General features: G+C 49.4%; 1 protein-coding gene across 1 annotated transcript in view; it reads left to right on the forward strand.

The window, feature by feature from the left end:
- The first annotated feature begins 20,220 nt into the window (after positions 1-20,220).
- hdgfl2 (HDGF like 2) overlaps positions 20,221-22,461 on the forward strand; it is a 97,142-nt gene continuing 94,901 nt past the window's right edge. The window contains exon 1 of the mRNA XM_038776845.1: positions 20,221-20,423. Coding sequence (XP_038632773.1) covers positions 20,352-20,423 — 72 coding nt within the window. The 5' untranslated portion in view covers positions 20,221-20,351. The remainder of the gene's footprint in view (positions 20,424-22,461) is intronic.

Consider the following 22,461-nt stretch of genomic DNA (forward strand, 5'->3'; position numbering starts at 1 on the left):
CTCCTCCATTCTCACCCACTGGGAGTCCCCCCCCTCTAACCCAGCTCCTCACCTTCTCCACATTCACTGCCCAGTAATACAATTCGGAAGACCCAACCCTTCCGACTGCCTTCCTCTCTGCAGTAGCACCTCCCTAATTCTCGCCCCCCCCCAGGAAGATCAGCAGGCACTGAAAAATAAACAAAAATTGCGGCAACATGTTCATTTTAATTGCCTGTACCCAACCTGCCAGTGACAGAGGGAGATCATCCCACCTTGTCAGATCTGCTTTCACCCTCCCCACTAGACTAGTAATGTTATACCTACGGAACCCGCCACGCCACCCCCCCCCCCCCCCCCCCCCCCATTCTATGCTACCTGCATCCCCAGATATCTAAAGTGAGTCCCTGCCGTACGGAATTTTAGCAACCCAACGCCTGGCCGAGACACAGCAAAATATTTACTTTTCTCTAAAAGAGTTTTTATCTCGAAAAAGACCTAAATACTTGAAGCAACTCCAATATGCCCCCCATCGACACACTCGGTTCCGATACATACAACAGCAAGTCATCTTCATACAAAGATACCCTATGCTCTACCAACCCCCCCCCCCCCCCCCCCCCCCCCCACTATCTCTTTCTATATCTCCAAACTCCTCAATGCGAGGACCATTGGCTCAATCCCAAGCGCGAACATCAGGGGGGACATAGGACATCCCTGCCTGGTCCTATGGTACAGAGTAAAATATCCCGAATTCATGTTATTCGGGCGGAGACACTTGCCCTCGGCTCCCTATATAGCAGCCTTATCGACTCCCAAACCGCTCCAGAATTGCCATCAAGTACTCCCACTTTACTCGGTCAAGCGCTTTCTCAATGTCCAATGCCACAACAACCTGTCTCCCTCCCCTGCACCGGTGCAATAACCACATTCAATACCCTCCTAATGTTCAAAAAGAGCTGTTTCCCCTTCACAAACCCCGTCTGATCTTTGCCAAACACTTTCGAGAGGCACTCCTCCAACCTATCCGCTAATACCTTAGCCAACACCTAAGCATCCACATTCAAAAGTGATATGGGCCTATACGACCCACATTCTGTTGGATCCTTATATTTCTTGAGCAACAGGGAGATCGATGCCTGCCCCAAAGTCTGTGGCAACACCCCCTTCCCTATTGCCTCCTCAAATATCCCCACCATCAGTGGCGCCAACGTATCTTTAAATTTCTTGTAATACTCCACCGGAGACCCATCTGGCCCTGCTACTTTCCCCGACTGCATTCTCCAAATCGCATGTTTTATCTCCTGCTCCACTATCGCCCCATCCAATATGTCCCTATCCCCCTCCCCCAACCTTGGGTATTCCAAACCATCTACGAATTCCTGCATCTCCCGATCCCCCCCAGGATAGCTCCGACCTATACAATCTCTCGTAAAACTCCGCAAACACTATTAATCTCACCAGAGCCACCACCAACGTCCCTGCCCTGTCCCGCACCTGAACAATTTCCCTCGCCACTGACTCCATCTGAAGCTGGCCTGCCAACATGCGCCCAGCCGTCTCTCCATATTCGTAAACCGCTCCCCTTGCCCGCCTCAATTGGCGCACCGTCTTCCTTGTGGACAGCCGGTCAAAACTCGCCTGTAACTCTTTCCTCTTTTCCAACAGCGCTGGAACCCTGTCTTCTGCATAACTCCTGTCTACCTCCAACATCTCATCTATTACCCTTTGACGCTCTACCCTCTCCTCCTTATCCACCTTTGCCTTAAACGAGATCACCTCCCCTCCCACTGCCTTTAGAGATTCCCAAACCACCGCCTGCAAAACCTCCCCCGTACAATTAAACCCCACATATTCCTCGATTACTTTCCCAATCTTATCACAGAACCCTCGGTCCCCCAACAGCCCCACATCTAGTCTCCACCCTGGCCTCTGCACTGCCCCCCTCTCCAACACCATATCCACCCAATGCGGCTCATTATCCGATATCACAATTGCTACGTATTCCGACTCCTTAACGCCAGCCAATAGTGCCTTCCCCACCACAAAAAAGTCAATTTGCGAATACATCTTGTGGACCGAGGAGGAAAAAAAATACTCCGGCTCCCCCGGGTTCAGAAACCTCCAAGGTTCAGCCATTAGTTCAGCCAGCGCCTTCACCCCCAACCCCCCCCCCCCCCTCCGATGGGACAAGCGAGCGCGGCTGTGACCTGTCCAATCTCGGCTCCTGAACTAGGTTCCATTCCCCACCCACTATCAAGTCGGGGATGGCCCCACACACCTTCACAAATCCTGCATCATCCCAGTTGGGACTATACACGCTTACCAGCGCCACCAGCCTCCCCTCCAATGCCCCTGCCACTATTACATACCTGCCTCCCTGGTCTGCAACCACTTTCTCCATCTGGAACAGTACTCTTTTGCTAACCAGGATCGTTACCCCTCAAAACCTACCATCAAATCCCAAATGAAACACCGGGCTGAACCAGCCCTTCCTAAGCCTCACCTGGTCCTTCACCCTCAAGTGAGTCTCCTGTAGCATCGCCACATCGGCCTTCAAACCTTTCAGATGCACCAGCACCCTTGATCTCTTGACTGGGCCACCCAACCCCTTACGTAACTGTCCTAACCGGGGGTCTGTTATCCCCCCCCCCCCCGTTCTTATCCACCATCTTCGTAGCACCGGGCCCTGCCCCATGAGCCTGACCCGCCCCTATCCATTGTTAACAACAAACCCCTTCCCCCCCCCTCCCAGAATCCTCCCTTACACTTCCTCTCGAAAAACCCTGACCCAGTATCGATCCCCTCCCCCCACTTTCACACCTCTTATGCCGGGCTCCATTGTCTGCAGCCCCTCCCCCCACCTCACCTCTGTTCACTAGCCGACTTCAGTTAGCTAGCGCGGGGGCCCCCACCCAAGGCTTTCCCTCCCCTCCCGCCCCGTCCCAGGAAAAAACCAAACCCAAACATGGAAATAAAATAAGATAAAACCATCGCAACAAAGAATGACAATCAAAAAACTTAAACTCTATAATAGCGTGAAGTAAATAAAGAACATTGTAGATCAAAAACAAAACATTTAAAACACTTATACACTCTCCCAACTCCCCATTCGCAGTCCACAACCCCTTCTCAGTTCCAGTTTTCACTTCTGTCCCACGCCTTCTGCCCTCACGAATGCCTCCGCCGCCTCCACCATCTCGAAGTGGAAATCTCTGGCGTTATAGATCACCCTCAGCTTTGCTGGATATACTACTCCAAATCGCACCCTAACTTGGCCGAAAGCCACTCGCCTCTTTGCCAGCTCCACCGTCAAGTCCTGGTATATGCGAACTCCAGCACCAGCCCACTGCACCCCTCACTTCTGCCTCACCCAGTTCAACACCTTCTCCTTCATGAGGTACTTGTGGAAGCAGATGATCACTACCCTTGGCGGCTCATTTAGCTTTGGTTTCGGCCTCAGAGACCGATGGGCTCGGTCCACTTCATACCGAGAGGGCTCCGCCCCCATCAATTCCGCCAACAGCTTGCTGAAGTACAGCGTCGGCCTACAGCCCTCTACCCCTTCGGGCAAGCCCACAATCCTCTAATATTGCCGCCTCGAGCGGTTCTCCAGCTTTGCTCAAAGCCCCTTATTGGCCTTGACCACCCTCTGCAGCTCATTCCCCATCGAAGTGTGCTGATCACTGTGCTGCGACATGGCCTCCTCCACTCCCTTCACCTTCTCGCTCTGCTCCCTCACCTCAGCCGCTGTATTCGCCACAGCTACTCCTCACCGGAACAACTGCCTCCTCCACCAACGTCTTCAAAAGCCACCACCATCTCCTTCCTCAACGCCTCCATGTGCTTTGCAAACTGCTTCTCCAGTTCCAAAGACATTACCTCAGTCATCCTCTCTGCTGTGAATAGTGCAACCCCACCCGGCAGCCCAGCCTCCGCCATCTTGCTAGCTCCCTGGCTGGCCCTCTCACTCGACGATGAACACTTACTCCCTACCTTCTTCATGACTGGTTTTCTGAATCCTTTTGACATCCTTTGCCTTCCTTGTATATTCCTTCATTCAATCTGTGCGGAGTCTGCACGTCCTCCCCATGTGTGCGTGGGTTTCCTCCGGGTACTCCGGTTTCCTCCCACAGTCCAAAGATGTGCGGATTAGGTGGATTGGCCATGCTAAATTGCCTGTAGTGTCCTAAAAAGTAAGGTTAAGGGGGGGGTTGTTGGGGGTATAGGGTGGATACGTGGGTTTGAGTAGGGTGATCATGGCTCGAGGGCCTGTTCTGTGCTGTACTGTTCTATGTTCTATGCCTCCAGCAGATGTCTGTTGAATTTCTTGAGTGTTATTGGAACTGCACTCATCCAGGCAAGTGGAGAGTATTCCATTGCATTCCTGAGTTGTGCCTTGTGCCTCCTATTCCTCTGAGGCATGCTCCGCTGCTGCACGCTCCGTTAGACATTGTTTAGAAGTTAATTGTTAGACAGTCAGTCTTCAAAGAAAAAAAAGGTTTTTGAGATTTTATGTAACCAGAATTAATGAATATATTTTAGTTCAGGAGGAAAGGAGAGAAATGGGACCCTGCATCAGCGATTTAAGGTGACAGACAATTAGAATTGGTGGAGCAAGAGGGACTTTGGCGTTATTCTTTTTTAAAAAATATTTTATTGATGCAATTGTAATTTTTACAATTTAACATATTGACATTTCTAAAACAACCGTGCGGGTCGACGCACAGAATGCCCCCTAAAGTAACAACATACAAGAAACCACGTACTCCACTTCTCCCGCCCTATCCCCAATTACCCGTATACTAAATTCCCTGTCCTTATTTAACATTACCGTGCCTCCTATTTCCGCCCCCCCCCTTTCCCCTCTTACTGCTGATGTTCAGTTTTTGTTAAAGAAATCGATGAACGGCTATCAACTCCGGGCTAATCCCTGTATTGATCCTCTTAAAGCAAACCTGATTTTCTCCAGACTGAGAAACTCTACCATATCACTGACCCATACTCCTGATTTCGGGGGCTCCGAGTCCCTCCATCTCAGCAAGATCCGTCTCCGGGCCACCAAGGAGGAGAAGGCCAGAATATCGGCCTCCCTCCCCCACTTTGCCCCCGGATCTTCCGACACCCCAAATATTGCTAATTCTGGACTCGGAGTTACCCTACCTTCCGACATAACATCTGCAAATCCCTGCCCGAATTCCCTCAGTTTCGGACATGCCCAAAACATATGAACATGGTTGGCTGGGCTACCCCCACACCGCCCACATCTGTCCTCCACCTCCTCGAAGAACCTACTCATCCGGGCTACCCTTATGTGGGCCCTGTGGACTACCTTGAACTGAATCAAGCTGAGTGTAGCACAGGAAGAGAATGCATTTACCCTTTTCAAGGCTTTTTCCCACAGTTCAGTTTCCAGCTCCCCTCCCAACTCCTCTTCACCTCTCTGATAGGGGCCCCTTCTCACTCTAACAATTCCCTGTATATGTCTGAAACCTTCTCACCTCCAACCCTTGTTTTTGTTTGGTGTTTTTCTTGACCAATTATTGTATTCTTTGCTATATGTGTTGAGGAGGAAATAGGCAGATGAATAATTCAATGACAAAAGCAAAATATTGTGGATAAAGTAGGTCTGTAATTAAATCAGAAAATGCTGCAAATACTCAGCATGTCAGACACCATCTATGTGGAGAGAAACACTTATATTTTCAGGGAAATTATTTTTGATGAGAATATTGTCATGATAGGGAGATATTAGGAACTTGGGTCCAAGGTGCAGCTGACAATTTAGGGGTTAAACGGACTGAAGGAAAAGACTGCTGGCAGCAGAGTTAAAAGGATACTCCCACAGCCTGAGCTACCTTGTCCCATTCAGACTTAACCTTGTTAGTGGGAATACACAGTATGCCATGCTTCAGCCAGGATGATCCCTCAAGATCCATTGTCATTCAGGACAACCTTGTTTAACCCAGCCATCAGCCCATCACAGAGTCTGATTACGTATTTGCCCATCAATACAAGGTTAGTTGCAAATTAATGTCATAGCTCTGTTCTTTTGTACAAACGGGAGTGGGCAATCAGCCAAGATAACGATAAGAGATTTAAGTCTGGCCACCTCAGGGAAAAACATTTGTTTGAGGGAGTTGGTGGAGCTTAGAGAGAGAGGAAGAAATGTTTTTTTTTTAAGTTACAGCAGAAGGCTGAGGAGATTACCCAGAGAGGTCATGAAGTAAGCTGTAGTACAGCACGGTGGCGCAGTGGGTTAGCCCTGCTGCCTCATGGCGCCGAGGTCCCAGGTTCGATCCTGGCTTGGGGTCACTGTCCGTCTGCAGTTTGCACATTCTCCCCGTGTTTGCATGGGTTTTGCCCCCACAACCCAAAGATGTGCAGGCTAGGTGGAGTGGCCACGCTAAATTGCCCCTTAATTGGAAAAAGTGTATTGGGTACACTAAATTTATTTATTTTTTAAATGAAGGAAGCTGTTCCAGATAAATACTTTTGAAAAGGGTTCTAAAGGGTTACAGCAGAGAATTGCTTTTTAAAAATTTGGAGTACCCAATTCATTTTTTTTCCAATTAAAAGGCAATTTAGCGTGGCCAGTTCACCTACGCTGCACACCTTTGGGTTTGTATGGGTGAGATCCATGCAGACACAGAGAGAATGTGAAAACTCACATGGACAGTGACCCGGTGCCGGGAGCGAACCCGGATCCACAACGCCATGAGGCAGCAGTGCGAGCCACTGCACCACCATGCCGCCTCTAAATTTACTTTGTAAATACGAGTCTCATCTTTGCCTGTCTATGTAAGTGGTATGAGAGCTGTATGTTTATTAAATGCATTGTTTAACGGGAATGAATGTGCTAAGGTTAAGAAACTAAATTTACTCAGTTAGTGCTAGAACTGAAGTAAAAGTTTCAATTTTGATTTCTTGTCTTTTGTTTAAATAACATTTGTTTATAAAATAACCGAGCCAGCTAAGGGAGAGGGTATAGCTGCCGAGGGGGAGTGAGTTCAGGTATCCGCAGGTTAGGGACTTTGCGTGAAAGGTCTGGAGGGGATTCCCTAGATTGCCGGGATACACCCTGCTGGAGCGACTGCTGCACCCGGATGTGCAAGGTGATGGAAGAATTGGGGATATATACAAGTGGCTGGGGGAGCAGGGAGGCGAGCGTGTGGTGAAGATCAAGGAGAAATAGGAAGCAGAGTTGGGACGGGAGATCAACTGGGGAACATGGAGTGAGGCACTGCGTAGGGTAAACGGGACCTCCTCATGTGCAAAGATGAGCCTGATACAGTTTAAGGTGGGGCACAGGGTGGATATGACTCAGGCAAGAATGAGTGGGTTCTTTCAGGGGGTAGCAGATGAGTGTGAGAGGTGTGGGTGGGGGCCAGCGAATCACCCGCATATGTTTTGGGGTTGCAAAAAATTGGGAAGATTCTGGGCAGGAGTGTTCGTAGTTTTAGCCAGGATAGTGGAGAAGGAGGTGAACCTGGACCCTTTGGAGGCAATATTTGGGGTCTCAGAGAAGCCGGAGCTCATGGAGAGGAGGAAGCCTGATGTCTTGGCCTTCGCCTCTCTGATTGCGCGGTGGCACATTTTTCTGGAGTGGCGGATTAGAGAAGATAAAGTATGAGTTTGAGGAAAGGTGGGGGATGTTTGTGACTGTGTTTGAGGGGCAGTTCGTCATGGGGGAGGGGGTGAAAAAGAGGAAAAATCTGTACAAACTGTATAGTTGATTATAGGGAAGCATGTTTCCCAGGGTGTTTGTTCACTGCAACCAGTTTTGATACATGTTTGTAATAAAATACATTTAAAAAAAGATAAAATAACCAAGCCTTATTTCTTATATTATCACTCTTGGAACGAATTGATCTTTGTGCACCGCATTAAAATTAAAAAAAAGATATGGCACCTGCAGTAGCCTCTTAACCTCAGTTGAGAACTGTTCAGCTGTCCGTAACAAATTGGGGATCCGTGATTGAGATTCTTTGTTTGACTTGGGGTTGCAAAAGATGTCCTGGGAGTGGCGGAAATCACTGAGAGAGATTTAAAATGAGAATCAAAAGCAAAGCTTTTGAGTTTGGTGAAGAAACTGCAATTAGCCCTGCCAAAAGGGTCAAATATAATACAAACCATAGCTCAATATAATTTAGATTACCAAATAAATTTTTTCCAATTAAAGGGCAATTTGGCGTGGCCAATCCACCTACCCTGCACATCTTTGGGTTGTGGGGGTGAAACCCACGCAGACAGGGGGAGAATGTGCAAACTCCACACGGACAGTGACCCAGGACCGGGAATCGAACCCAGGTCCTCAGTGGTGCAGGCAGCAGTCCTAACCACTGTGTCACCGCCCAAGGACCCATAGCTCAATATTTAAACTTATCAATAATGCAGTCTAACCGATTAGAATGACCTCAAATCCAATTAAAAATGAATCATAGAATCATAGAATACCTACAGTGTAGAAGGAGGCCATTCGGTCATCAAGTCCGCACTGACCCTCCGAAAGAGCACCCTATCTAGGTCTACTCTGCTACTCTATCCCCATAACCCCACCTAAACTTTGGACACTAAGGGACAATTTGGCAAAGCCAATCAATCTAACCTGCACATCTTTGAACTGTGGGAGGAAACAGGAGCATCCGGAGGAAATCCACGCAGTCACGGGGAGAACGTACAAACTCCACACAGTCACCCAAGGCTGGAGTTGAACCCGGGTTCCTGGCGCTGTGGGGCAGCAGTGCTCACCACCTCAAAAGAATTGGAAATGCAGCAAAAACTGAGAGAGATGGCGATGGCAAATTAAACCAAAGAAAAAGAGTAGGTTTTTCAAAGGAGAATGGAAAAGCAAAGGAAGAGAGAGAGAGTGATTACCCATGGCAGAAACAAAGGAAAGAGAGAGAGAATTTGAACTTCGGAAACTGGCACTGCAAGGAGAGCAACAAGTTAAAGTGTTGGAGGCAAAGGCAGGAGGAAGTTTTAGGGGAAGAAGAAATACCCTCTAGTCAAAGGTTTAGGAGGGACATGTTTAAATATATGCACGCCATGCCAAGATTCAATGAGAATGATGTTGAAGCATTCTTATAAGCTTTGAGAAAGTAGCTAAACAATTCTATTGGCCAAAGACCGTGTTGGTAGTGTTGGATAAAGTTGGTAGATAGAATAAAGAACAAGCTAGTGATGTGTTTGCCTCACTATCAGAGGAGGTATCTGCGGATTATGATGTGAAGAATGCCAGGTCAAGTGCCTATGAACTAATGCCATAAGCCCGTCGGTAGAAGTTTAGAAATCTAAAAAAAGGACCAGGTCAAACCTATATAGAATTCCAAAGGATTAAACAAGCCACGTTTGATAGCTGGACAAGAGCACTAAAAATAAACCGAATGTTACGAAGCGCTTAGGGAGATAATCATTTTAGAGGAATTTAAAGATTCACTTCTCGCAGTCGTGAGAACTTATGTGGAAGAGCAGAGTTAAGATGGCTAGACAGGCCGCAGAAGAAATGACTGACGATTTTGAATTGGTTCATAAAGCAATGTTTGTGTCCAACATCAATATAAATCTGCGAAGAACATGAACTGGGGATATGAGATGTTCACATGGGGTCCACGCAGAGGAGGTGTTGTTGGTGATGTTAAGGAGAGTGTGCCTCAGAGAAAAAAGGAAAATCATGATAGTGGTAGATGTGGTGTTCTTTGGAACACAGACAGTGAGGAACAGATGAAGTACTAAAGCTGTATCACCATTTCACAGAGAGCATTGTCCGTGGTGGAATACGGAATCTGGAGGCTGAAGAGCTGGTACAAATGTAGCCAGAATAGTCAGCAAACTTTTCAACATGCAATGATTGGTGTTTGACACTGTCCAATGCACTAGCGAACTCAACAGACAGCAAAAGAAGCAGGATCCAAAACCAGTGACAAAATGTGACGAACTGATGATGAATGCTGCAACAACAATCAGTCATATGGTCAAATGGAAAAACTCTGCTGGTAAAGTTAAACCACTGCATGTAACTGAATTATTGATTAGGTTTTGTTGCGTAAATGTATGGCGACTGCCACCGAGACCACTTGTAGGTCTAATAATACCAGAACTACTAATAATACCAGAACTACTGCAAAAGTATTCAAAAGAAAATGTGATTGCTGATGTCCTATCACGACTGTGATATGGGAAAAGATTACAATGGACTACATTCATGTGATCTTTGCTTGTTTAAAAATGAAAAGAAATTGTATGTATCATATAGAACGTCAACTGTATGTAATCTTAATAAATGTTTAGCATTGAAAGGGTTCAGAAAATGAAGCCACCTGTGTATATCGATTGTTCATTTTTATCTGGGAAGGGAAGTGTCATGATAGGGAGATATTAAGAACTTAGATCCAGAAATGGGGTCCAAGATGTTGCAGGCAATTTAGGGGGTAAACAGACTGAAGGAAAAGACTGCTAGCTGCAGAGTTAAACGGATACACCCGCGGTCTGAGCTACCTTGTCCCATTCAGACTTAACCTCGTTAGTGGGGATGCACAAGTTGCCCCGGTACAGCCAAGATGCATTGTCATTCGGGCAACCTCATTTGACCAGCCATCAGCTCTTCATAGAGTCTGATGACCTAGTTGCCCATCAATGGCAGATTATTTGCATATGCATGGCATAGATCTGTTCTTTTGTACAAACAGGAGTGGGCACCATCCAAGATAACGATAAAGGATTCCTCTGGCCCTGATGGCCAAATGGTTGTAGTAGTCTAACAAGACTAAGAGTCAATGCAGGAAGATACAACTATGTATGGTCAATACCCAGCAACCCAAGATCCTGTTGCTGTCGCGCCATTACACTCAAAGCACCTGTGCTGCCAGAGCTTGTACTGTGCCTTTAAGCCCATTGGGGAGTCAGAGTTCCAACCCTACCCCACCCTTACCATGATTGTCCTGCCTTCTGTCGGAGTCCCATCCAGTGAGCCACATGTGCTGCAACTTTTGCTCTGCACACTCACTCCTGCTCAGATCAGGAATTCCTAGATCTCAGACCTCTGCCAGCAATGTCAGAGAGGTCGTGCTCAGCTCTCTTCTGCTCATCCAGATAGTTACCCGTTGGCCGCAAATGGATCTTCAGTGGTGAACCCCGCTCTTTACTGTTTGATTGTGGGCAGCTGCCTCTATGGTGCTGATGCACTTAGAGAAAGGCACACTGTTTGAGTGTCAAAGATTGCAGGATATTCAGTCCACATATCAACCTGATTTTTCAAGGAGGCACTTGAGAGTTCAGGGACTGTCAAATGCTATCACAACTAACAGGCTAATCCCTCCTTTGAGATAGCCTTCAGCTGTCAAGCTTGAGGCTGGTCACAGTCAAAGGGGTGTGAAATGGAATGTGAATACCCAAGTACAAAGGTAGAAAAGAAGGCAGACTGCAACATTGAAACCACAGAGCCTATTGGAACCTCAATGGGGATGAAATGGACTTTCCTGAGACAGGCTGCATCATGTCCCTGTCCTATAAAAATTTGGTAGGACAGACTGGCTGTAGCTTTGGTTGGGACTGTTGTTTCAAAGACGGTTTGATTGTCTCACATACGCAAAAACACCCACAGACCACTTCCAGTCGCCGAGTGGGGACCTAACCGCGATCTCACAGGATCTGGGTGCACAGGTGCATCTGCGCATGTCACAGAGGCCTTATATGCCCAGGCGGATCAATACATCCATTTTAATGTGGACCGAGTCCACCAGGATGCCCATGCAGTGGGGTTCGCGCCATCGCCGAGATGTCCCGAGTCCAGGGGGTGATCGACGGGATGCATGTCCCCTATGAGCACCTGCAGATGACAGACCATTTTTCACAAACCGAAAGGGGTTCCACTCGATGAATGTGCAGCCGGTGTGACCATCACATGTGTATCATGCATGTCTGATACCCAGGCAGTGCCAGCGATGCCTTCATCCTGGCACATTAGATAGTTCCTGGCCTCTTCGAGGCACCACCCATCTGGGGGGGTTGGCTCCTGGGCGACAGGAGTCATCCGCTGCGGTCGTGGCTGATGGCGTCTATCTGGTGCTAGAGATTGACATGGAGACCCACTACAATGACACCCATGTCGTGACCAGATGCGTGATCGTGCAGTGCTTCGGCATCCTGAAGATGCTGTTCAGGTGCCTGGACTGCTCTAGAGGGGCCCTCCAGTATGGCGCTGGGAGAGGTGGCCGCATCCTGGTTGCCTGCTGGGTCCTCCAGAACATCGCGCAGCAGAGGGGCGATGTGACGTATGCACCTGGGCCAACGCGCAGGTGATCGCCTCCAGGTTCACTGACTTGTTGGGGGGGGGGGGGGGGGGGGGAAACTTGCCAAAGGATTGGACACCGCATTCCATCCCCACCCGGCCAACCACCATGATACATACTTGCTGCACTTCGGGGTACGGGCCCTGAGTTGGCAGTAACAGCGAGTCTGGTTCATGGGACGGAGGATGATGACAACCCGCTCTGCGATGAGCTCTGGTGCTCTGCATCATTTGACAACATCTGACTCCTGCCCACAGTAGCACTTTCCACTGTCCACCTGGGTGATCCTTGCATGCAAGCTCGCCATTCCTTCACACGGTGGCAGATGGTGGGGGAGTCACCAGAGGGGTGAGCGCTGGCTGAACTGTGGTCTCTGAGCCAAACCCACCTCCAACATCCATCCAATACACAACTGCTGGCCGGTCTGGACAGTATTGCTGGTGGCCTCTGCCACCTGCGCCCAGACCCGATGAACGGCGGCAGCTGGCAGCCACCTTCCCGAGCCGGAGTAGAGTCGCCCCCCCCCCCCCCCCCCCCCAGGCGTCCTACAGATTCTCAAATTCGGTGCCCGTAAAATGGGCTATTCTTCTCGCTGCCATCTTGTTGGTTGGGATGGTGTGTATGGGGAGTGAAGTGTGTATATGCAGCTGCAGCTTGTTAGCCTCCTGAGTGTCATTCGTGAATCCGGCACTGCTTCCCAATGGAATTGATTGTATTCCACGTGCGCAGTGCTAGTCTCTTTTTAAAAAAATAATTTTTATTCAAATTTTCACATTTTCACAAAAAAGAAAACAATAACAGAAAATTCTAAGAACAAAAAAAACAGAACACCCACCCCGCCGTAAGTACAAAAGAGAAACAATAAATTAACGCCCGTCATTGGCAAAAAACAGATATTCAACCCAAAACAAAAAGACAACCCCCACCCCCCCGCCCCAGGTTGCTGCTACTGTTGACCTTTTGTTTTTACCGTTCTGCCAGGAGATCTAGGAATGGTTGCCATCTCCTGAAAAACTCCTGCACTGACCCCCTTAGGGCAAATTTCACCCTCTCCAATTTAATAAACCCCGCCATATCGTTGACCCAGGCCTCCACGCTTGGGGACCTCGCATCCTTCCACTGAAGAAGAATCCTCCGCCGGGCTACTAGGGACGCAAAGGCCAGAACACCGGCCTCTTTCGCCTCCTGCACTCCCGGCTCCACTGCAACCCCAAATATTGCGAGTCCCCAGCCTGGATTGACCCTGGATCCTACCACCCTCGATACCGTCCTTGCTACACCCTTCCAAAATTCCCCCAGCGCTGGGCATGCCCAGAACATGTGGACATGGTTTGCTGGGCTCCCTGAGCACCTAATACACCTGTCCTCGGTCCCTGGCTCATCCTTGTCCCGGTCATATGAGCCCTATGCAGTACCTTAAACTGTATGAGGCTAAGCCTCGCACACGAAGAGGAGTTCACCATTTCTAGGGCATCCGCCCACGTCCCCTCCTCAATCTCCTCACCCAGCTCCTCCTCCCATTTATCTTTCAGCTCCTCCACCGAGGCCTCGTCTACCTCCTGCATCACCTGGTACACTTCCGAGATCCTCCCCTCTCCAACCCATACCCCCGAGAGCACCCTGTCCTGGACCCCACGCGGCGGCAGCAGGGGGAACCCCACCACCTGCCAAACGCCCTTACTTGCATGTACCTAAAGGTGTTCCCCGGGGGGAGCCTGAACTTCCCTTCCAGCTCACCCAGTCTCGCAAACTTCCTGTCTATGAACAGTGTCCCCCAGCCTCCTGACACCTACCCTGTGCCAACTCAGGAACCCGCCATCAATTCTCCCCGGAACAAACCGGTGGTTCCCCTGTATTGGGGACCCCATCGAGGCCCCCACTTACCCCCTGTGCCGCCCCCAAATCTTGAGGGTAGCTGCCACCACCGGCTCGTAGTATACCTCGTTGGAGGGAGCGGCAGCGGCGCCGTTGCAAGCACTTCCAGGCTCATACCCACACAGGATGCCATCTCCAGCCTCTTCCATGCCGCACCCTCCCCGTCCATTACCCACTTACGCACCATCGCTGCGTTGGCAGACCAATAATACCCACAGAGGTTGGGCAACGCCAGCCCCCCCCCCATCCCTGCCCCACTCCAAGAACACACGTCTCACCCTTGGAGTCCCGTGTGCCCACACAAACCCCGTAATGCTCCTGTTAACCCACCTGAAAAAGGCCTTCGGGATAAGGATGGGGAGGCACTGGACACGGAACAGAAACCTCGGGAGCACCGTCATCTTGACTGACTGCACCCTACCCGCCAAAGACAGCGGCAGCTTGTCCCACCTCTTAAACTCCTCCTCCATTTGCTCCACCAGCCTTGTGAGGTTTAGCTTATGCAAGGCCCCCCAGCTCCTGGCCACCTGAACCCCCAAGTACATGAAGCTCCTCTCCGCCCTTTTCAGTGGGAGCCTCCCAATCCCCCCCTCCTGGTCCCCCGAGTGTACCACAAACAGCTCGCTTTTCCCAAAGTTAAGCTTATACCCTGAGAAATCCCCAAATTCCCGGAGAATCCCCATCACCACCGGCATTCCCCCCACCTTGTCCGCCACATACAATAGGTCATCCGCATAGAGCGACACTCGGTGCTCCTCCCCACCCCGGACCAGCCCCCTCCAATCCCCCGACTCCCTCAGCGCCATAGCCAGGGGTTCAATTGCCAGCGCAAAAAGTAGGGTGGACAGGGGACACCCCTGCCTCTTCCCTCGGTATAGTCGAAAATACTCCGACCTCCTCTTATTCGTGGCCACACTCGCCATCGGGGCCTCACCCAACTGACAAACCCCTCCCCAAACACGAACCTTTCCAGCACCTCCCACAAGTACCCCTACTCGACCCTATCAAAGGCCTTCTCCGCATCTAGCGCCACCACTATCTCCGCCTTTCACCGTCGGCATCATAATAACGTTTAAGAGCCTCCATATATTAGTGTTCAGCTGCCTCCCCTTCACAAACCCTGTTTGATCCTCGTGGATAACCTGCGGCACACAATCTTCTATCCTCGTGGCTAAGATCTTTCCGAACTTGCCGTCCACATTCAGGAGTGAGATCGGCCTGTATGACCCACACTGAAGGGGATCCTTGTCTCGCTTAAGGATCAAGGAGATCAGCGCCCGAGACATCGTCAGGGGGAAAGCCCCCCCCCCCCTCCCTCGCCTCGTTGAAGGTCCTAACCAATAGGGGGCCCAGCAGGTCTGCATACGCCTTGTAAAATTCAACCGGGAACCCATCCGGCCCCGGCGCCTTCCCCGACTGCATGTTCCCTATCCCTTTAACCAGCTCCTCAAGCTCAACTGGCGCCCCCAGACCCTCCACCCGTCCCTCCTCCACCCTCGGGATCTCAGCCGGTCCACAAAGCGCCCCATCCCCCCCTTCTCTGCCGGAGGTTCGGACCGATATAGTCTCTCATAAAAGTCCCTGAAGACCCCATTAATGTCTACCCCACTCCGCACCACATTTCCTCCCCGGTCCTTAACTCCACCAATCTCCCTAGCCGCATCCCGCTTACGGAGCTGGTGTGCCAGCATCCTACTCGCCTTCTCCCCATACTCGTACACCGCACCCTGAGCCTTTCTCCATTGAGCCTCCGCCTTTCTGGTGGTCAACAAGTCGAACTCAGCACGAAGGCTGCGCCGGTCCCTCAGCAATTCCTCCTCCGGGGCCTCCGTGTACCTCCTGTCCACCCTCACCATCTCCCCCACCAATCTCTCCCTTTCTCTCTGCTCCCCTCTCTCCCTGTGGGCCCGAATGGAGATCAACTCCCCCCGAACCACCTCCTTCAGCGCCTCCCAGACCATCCCCACTCGGACCTCCTCATTATCGTTGGCCTCCAGGTACCTCTCGATGCATCCTCGAATTCGCCCCCTCACATCCTCACATCCTCGTCCACCAGGAGCCCCACCTCCAAGCGCGACAACGGGACGCAGCGCTAGTCTTTTAACGGTCGTTGAATCAGTCAGGTATGGCGCCAGTTTTGCTGTCGTAGAAGTCCATGAATCTTGCCCCGGCACCAACTGTCTTTAGGATATTAAAGTTAATAATACTGCGTTCACAATAAAATATATAATATCCCCATTTGTACCTGGAATCACTCCTGGAGTGAAATATTTTTTACTCTCAGTCTTACAAAATTCAATAAAATATTGTTGTTTCCGTCCAGTATCCTAGCAACTGTTGGGGTCTGGTCCAGGATCTGTAATAGCTGGGTTTGTAATCCAGGGGCCCAGAGTAATCCTCGATGTTCGAATCCCACCACGGCTGCTGATGGAATGTAAACTCAATAAAACATCTCAAATTAAAAGTCTAATTAAACTATTATCAATTGACATAAAAACCCAACTGATTGACACATGTGCTTTAGGGAAGTCAACCTGTTGTCCGTACTGGTATGGCCTACATGTAACTCCAGATCCACAGCAATGTGATTTACTCTTAAGTGCCCTCTGCAATGGCCTAGCTAGTTACTCAGTTGTATTCAACCGCTGCAAAAAAAACACAAAGGATCAAACCGAACGTACGACCTGACATTGTCCAAAGCACTGGAAGCGACAATGGCAAACACAGCCTTGTCAAGCCTGAAAATCCTTAGTGATATCTGGGGGCTTGTGCCAAAATTGGGAGAACTGTCTGACAGACTAGTCAAGCAATAGCCTGACATAGTCATACTCATGGAATCAGATCTTACAGATAATGAGCCAGGCACCACAATCACCCTTCTCAAAAGCAGGATAGAGCCAGAAGAGGTGGCAACACAGTGGTATACAGTCGGGAGGGAGGTGCCCTGGGAGTCCTCAACATCGGTTCTGCACCCAATGAAGTCTCATGGCGCCAGGTCAAGGAAAACCTCCTCCTGATTCCCACATACCATTCCCCCCCATAGCTGCTGAATTAGTACTTCTCCATGTTGGACACCACTTGGAGGAAGCACTGAGGGTGGCAAGGGTGCAGAATGCCGGCCCTGGGTCACTGTCCGTGTGGAGTTTGCACATTATCCTCATGTCTGCGTGGGTTTCACCCCCACAACCCAAAGATGTGCTTGTTAGGTGGATTGGCCATGCCAAATTGCCCCTTAATTTGAAAAAAATAAACAATTGGGTACTCTAAATTTTTTTTAAAATGTCTTCACATTTAGGATACCCTACATTGTGTTGAAGATACACAGCAGCTGAATTGTACTGAACCATAATCTGTAACCTCATGGCCCGGCATAACCCCCACTACCATTACCATCAAGCTAGGGGATCAACCCGGTTCAATGAAGTGTCCTGGAGGGCATGCAAGGAGCAACATCAGGCATACCTGAAAATGAGGCATCAACCTAATGAAGCTACAACACAGGGTTACTTGCATGCCAAACAACATCAGCAGCAAGTAATAGACAGAGCAAAGCAATTCCACAACCAATGGATCAGGTCTAATATTTGCATTCCTGACACATCCATCTGTGAATGGTGATGACAATCAAACAACTCACTGAGGAGGAGGCTCTACAAATATCCCATCCTCATTGGTGGAGGAGCCCAGCACATCAGTGCAAATGACAAGCCTGAAGCATTCTCAACAATCTTCAGCCAGAAGTGCCAAGTGGATGATCCATCTCAGTCTCTTCCGGAGGTCCCCAGCATCACAGAAGTCAGTCTTCAGCCAATTCGATTTACTCCACATGATATCAAGAAATGACTGAAGGGATGGGATACTGCAAAGGCCATGGGCTCTGACAATATTCCAACAATATTATTGAAGACTTGTGCTCCAGAACTTGCCAAGCTGTTCCAGTACAGCTTCAACACTGGCATCTATCTGGCAATGTGGGAAACTGCCCAGGTACATCCTGTACACATGAAACTGGACAAATCCAACCTCGTCAATTATCGTCCCCATCAGTCTACTCTCGATAATCAGCAAAGTTATGGAAGAGGTCATCAACAGGGCTCTCAAGCCTCACTTACTCGGCAATAACCTGCACACAGATGCTCAGTTTGGATTCCGCCAGGGTAACTCAGCTCCTGATCTCATTACAGTCTTGGTTCAAACATGGACAAAAGAGCTCTTTTTAAAATAAATTTAGAGTAGCCAATTATTTTTTTCCAATTAAGTGGCAATTTAGCGTGGCCAATCCACCTAACCTGCACATCTTTGGGTTGTGGGGGTGAAACCCACGCAGACATGGGGAGAATGTGCAAACTCCACACGGACAGTGACCCAGGGCCGGGATTCGAACCCGGGTCCTCAGCGCCGCAGTCCCAGTGCTAACCACTGCGCCACATGCTGCCCTCAAAAGAGCTTTTTTAATATAAATTTAAGAGTATCCAATTTTTTTCCCCAATTAAGGGGCACTTTAGCGTGACCAATTGATTTACCCTGCATAAAGTTTTGGGTTGTGCGAGTGAGACCCTCACAGACACGGGGAGAATGTGCAAACCCTGCATGGACAGTGATGCGGGGCCAGGATCGAACCTGGGTCCTCGGCGCTGTGAGACAACAACGCTTTTTCTATAAATATATTTGGAGTATCCAATTTTTTTTTCCAATTAAGGGGCAATTTAGTGTGGCCAATCCACCTCGCCTGCACATCTTTGGGTTGTTGGGGTGAGATCTACGCAAACATGGGGAGAATGTGCAAACTTCACACGGGCAGTGACCCAGGGCCGGGATCGAACCGGGGTCCTCAGAGCTGTCAGGCAGCAGTACTAACCATTGCGCCACCGTGTTGCCTATGGAAAAAAGGGCTTAATGCCAGAGGTGAGGTGAGAGTGACTACCCTTAACATTAAGGCAGTATTTGACTGAGTGTGGCATCCAGGAGCCCTACCAAAACTGAAGTCAGTGGGAATCAGAGGGATAACTCTCCACTGGTTAGCGTCACACCTGGCATAAAGGGAGGTAGCTGAGGTGGCTGGAAGACAATTATCTCGTTAAGGATATCACTGCAGGAGTTCCTCAGGGTAGTGGTCTCGGCCCAACCATCTTCAGCTGCTACATCATTGACCTTTCCATCATAAGATCAGAAGTGGGGATATTCGCAGATGCCTACACACTTTCAGCACCATTCATGACTCCCCAAATACTGAAGCAATTCATGTCCAAATACAGCAAGACCTGGACAATATCCTGGACAAAGCCAAGAGCATGCATGAGGGGTCTGCAGTTCATAATAGCAAATGTTGAACCGCTATGCATGTGCTGGTCATAAATTGCCCATCATGATCAAAATTACCAGTCAATTCCAACCCTCCCCTCCAAAGTATGGAGAGGTGGTCTCCCAACATCTACCCCTTTACAAAATAGCAGACAGCTGCCAATGCTTGGTGAGTATCCCGGAAAGAGAAATAGAAGGAATATTTCAGAGGATATGCATCTTTAGTGCTATGAGTTACAGGGCTATGGGCCGGGTGCAGGAAGGTGGGATTAGAAATGGCACCTGGGTAGTCATCGGGCTGGGGTGGACAAGATGCGCCGAATGGTCCCTTCTGTGCTGTAACTTTTCTATGGTTCTTCGTGGGGAGTGATCTCGGAAAATTGATTTTCCCCCTCCCAAAATTCCACTTAATTCATAAAATTTGCACGACGACCACGACAAGTGAGATTTGACAGGGCACAGAATGCATCGGTTTCTTTCAGCACTAGCAGCATCTGTGCAATAGCACAGGGACCCCACCACCCACATGCACAGCTCATTCTGTCCAGCTGCATTCCCCCCAAAAAATATCCTTCCCCTCTCCTTCGCATCACACGAACCTGCCCTCCGCTGAGGTCACGTGACTTGACAGCCGCGCCCCCCCCCAATCGGAGAGCGTCGGTCCGGCACCAGGAGCTGACGGCGGCCAATCAGAGGAGGGAGGAGGCGGGATTTGTGCCGGGCAGCAGGTTTGGTTTTACCTTCCCGCCCCCTTTCCCCTCCCCCCCCCCCCTCCCTCTACAGCTCCCCTCGGGCCCTGTGCAGTATTCGAAAGGCTGGGAATCGCGCTGCGGTGCAGCTGGCGCGCGGCCTGTGTGTTGGCGTGAAAGCAGATTTGGTTCGAATCGAGACCCGATCGGCTAGAAGATGCCTCACAGTTTCAAAGCGGGAGACCTGGTTTTCGCCAAGATGAAGGGTTATCCTCACTGGCCGGCTCGGGTGAGTATCCCGCTGTCTGAGACCCTTTGGCGGGAGGGAGCCAGAGTCTGACAGAGGGGGGAGGGGGAGAAACAAAGCACTAATCAAAACTTTTCGTATTCTACATATGGCACTGGAACCAGCGTGAGGTAAATTGCAACCCATCTGCCATTTGCATGTTGTCTTTTTCTCTCTCTCGTGGTTAATTCTTTTGTTTCCATTGATAATTAAGGGAAAAGGCAAAGGGCCTGCGCTGCCCTGGGAGTCGTTTCTTCCCCCATAAGAACTTTATTTTTTTTAAAAAAGCAAATGTTAACGTGGGGTGGGGGTCTCTTGGCGTGAGATTTGTGCCTGAAAGTTTTTTTTGTTGGGGAACGGATGTACAGTGGATTTTGCTGAACGCACTGGTGGTAATGCGCATGCGTGGCGTTCGGGATACACGACGGGAGTTGTAGTCCCTCCCGCTCAGTGGAAGCGGCCCCGCGCAGGCGGGGATTCCCCGCAGGACTACAGATCCCAGCGTGCAGCGCGCAGAGGGCTTCTCATGTACACACGAGCTCTCGCCAACCTATCCCCTGCCAGTGTATCATCATTATCTGACAGGTTACCTGGAGAAAAAAGGTTCAGGTCAAATTTCTTCAGATATTTGAAACTGGATTCAACCAAAATCATTAATTAATATAATGGGTGACCATCTAGCAGCTTTACATTCTGATGTGACAATAATATGAGTCTTACCTCAGTAGCCTTCTTGACTTCTGTTGGAAAATTGTGGGTTCAAAGCCCCACTCCGGAGTGCATAATCTTGGCTGAAGTTCCATAATACAGTACTGATGGCCTGCCACAGTGTTGGAAATACATCATATAATAAAAGCAAATTACTGTGGATGCTGGAATCTGAAACAAAGAGATTCCAGTGATGCTGCCAGACTTGCTGAGATTTTCCAGCATTTTCTCTTTTGTTGGAAATCCATCTTTCAGATGAAATCTGCCATCAAGATTCTATTTGAAGTAGAGTTCATTTGTCCTGTTGATGTTTATTTTTTAAACAGCACCAGTGACCTGGTCACTTATTTCATTGTTGTTTGTGAGGCTTTGCTATGGGGACTACACTTCCAAATGCTCCTAAGGAACATGGGATCAGGTGTAGACCATTACACCCCCCCCCCCCCCCCCCCAACCCCTTGCAGCCTGCTCTACCATGCATTTGGATCATGGCTGACCGGCCTCCCAACTCCATTGCCACACCATTGCTCCATCTCCCTTGATAACTTTACTTGATGGAAATTTTTGTCAGCCATAAAAACTGTGTTTGTCTGAGTATCCACAGCCTTTTAGGGGAGAGTCCATTTGAGTGAAAATGTCATTGCTTGTAAAGTGCTTTGAAACATCCATAATACTGCCATGTTTACCACTGTAATGGATGTGATAAAAAGGAACACTTGAATTTATAGAACATAGAACAGTACAGCACAGAACAGGCCCTTCGGCCCTCGATGTTGTGCCGAGCAATGATCACCCTACTCAAACCCACGCATCCACCCTATACCCGTAACCCAACAACCCGGAGGAGACCCACGCACACACGGGGAGGATGTGCAGACTCCGCACAGACAGTGACCCAGCCGGGAATCGAACCAGGGACCCTGGAGCTGTGAAGCATTTATGCTAACCACCATGCTACCGTGCTGCCCTTAACTTTAATAACTTCAGGTCGACCCACAACCCTTCTGCCTCTTGGTCACATGAAGGCAAATTAATTGTTCTAAAGGCACAAGTTCCATCTATTTTATCTGAAAATTGGAAGGAAAACCTAAAATAGTGCCAAAACTGTAATTGATACTTATATTGTGCTTTTTGCTGTCATTTGGGAGCAGGAGTACTGTTTGTTTTTTGGCATGACACGACTCACATGATAATATAAATGCCGTGGATATTTCAGAATGTGATTCTTGGCAGACTTGCAGTTACCTGTATTAGTTTGCAGGATAGGCTCAGAGTGGAACAAAGATGGTTTGAAGTGCACTCTCGTTGGGAGGAAGGAAAATTGAGAAGTTAA

The sequence above is a fragment of the Scyliorhinus canicula genome, chromosome 18, assembly GCF_902713615.1.
Source record: "Scyliorhinus canicula chromosome 18, sScyCan1.1, whole genome shotgun sequence".
NCBI lineage: Eukaryota > Metazoa > Chordata > Chondrichthyes > Carcharhiniformes > Scyliorhinidae > Scyliorhinus > Scyliorhinus canicula.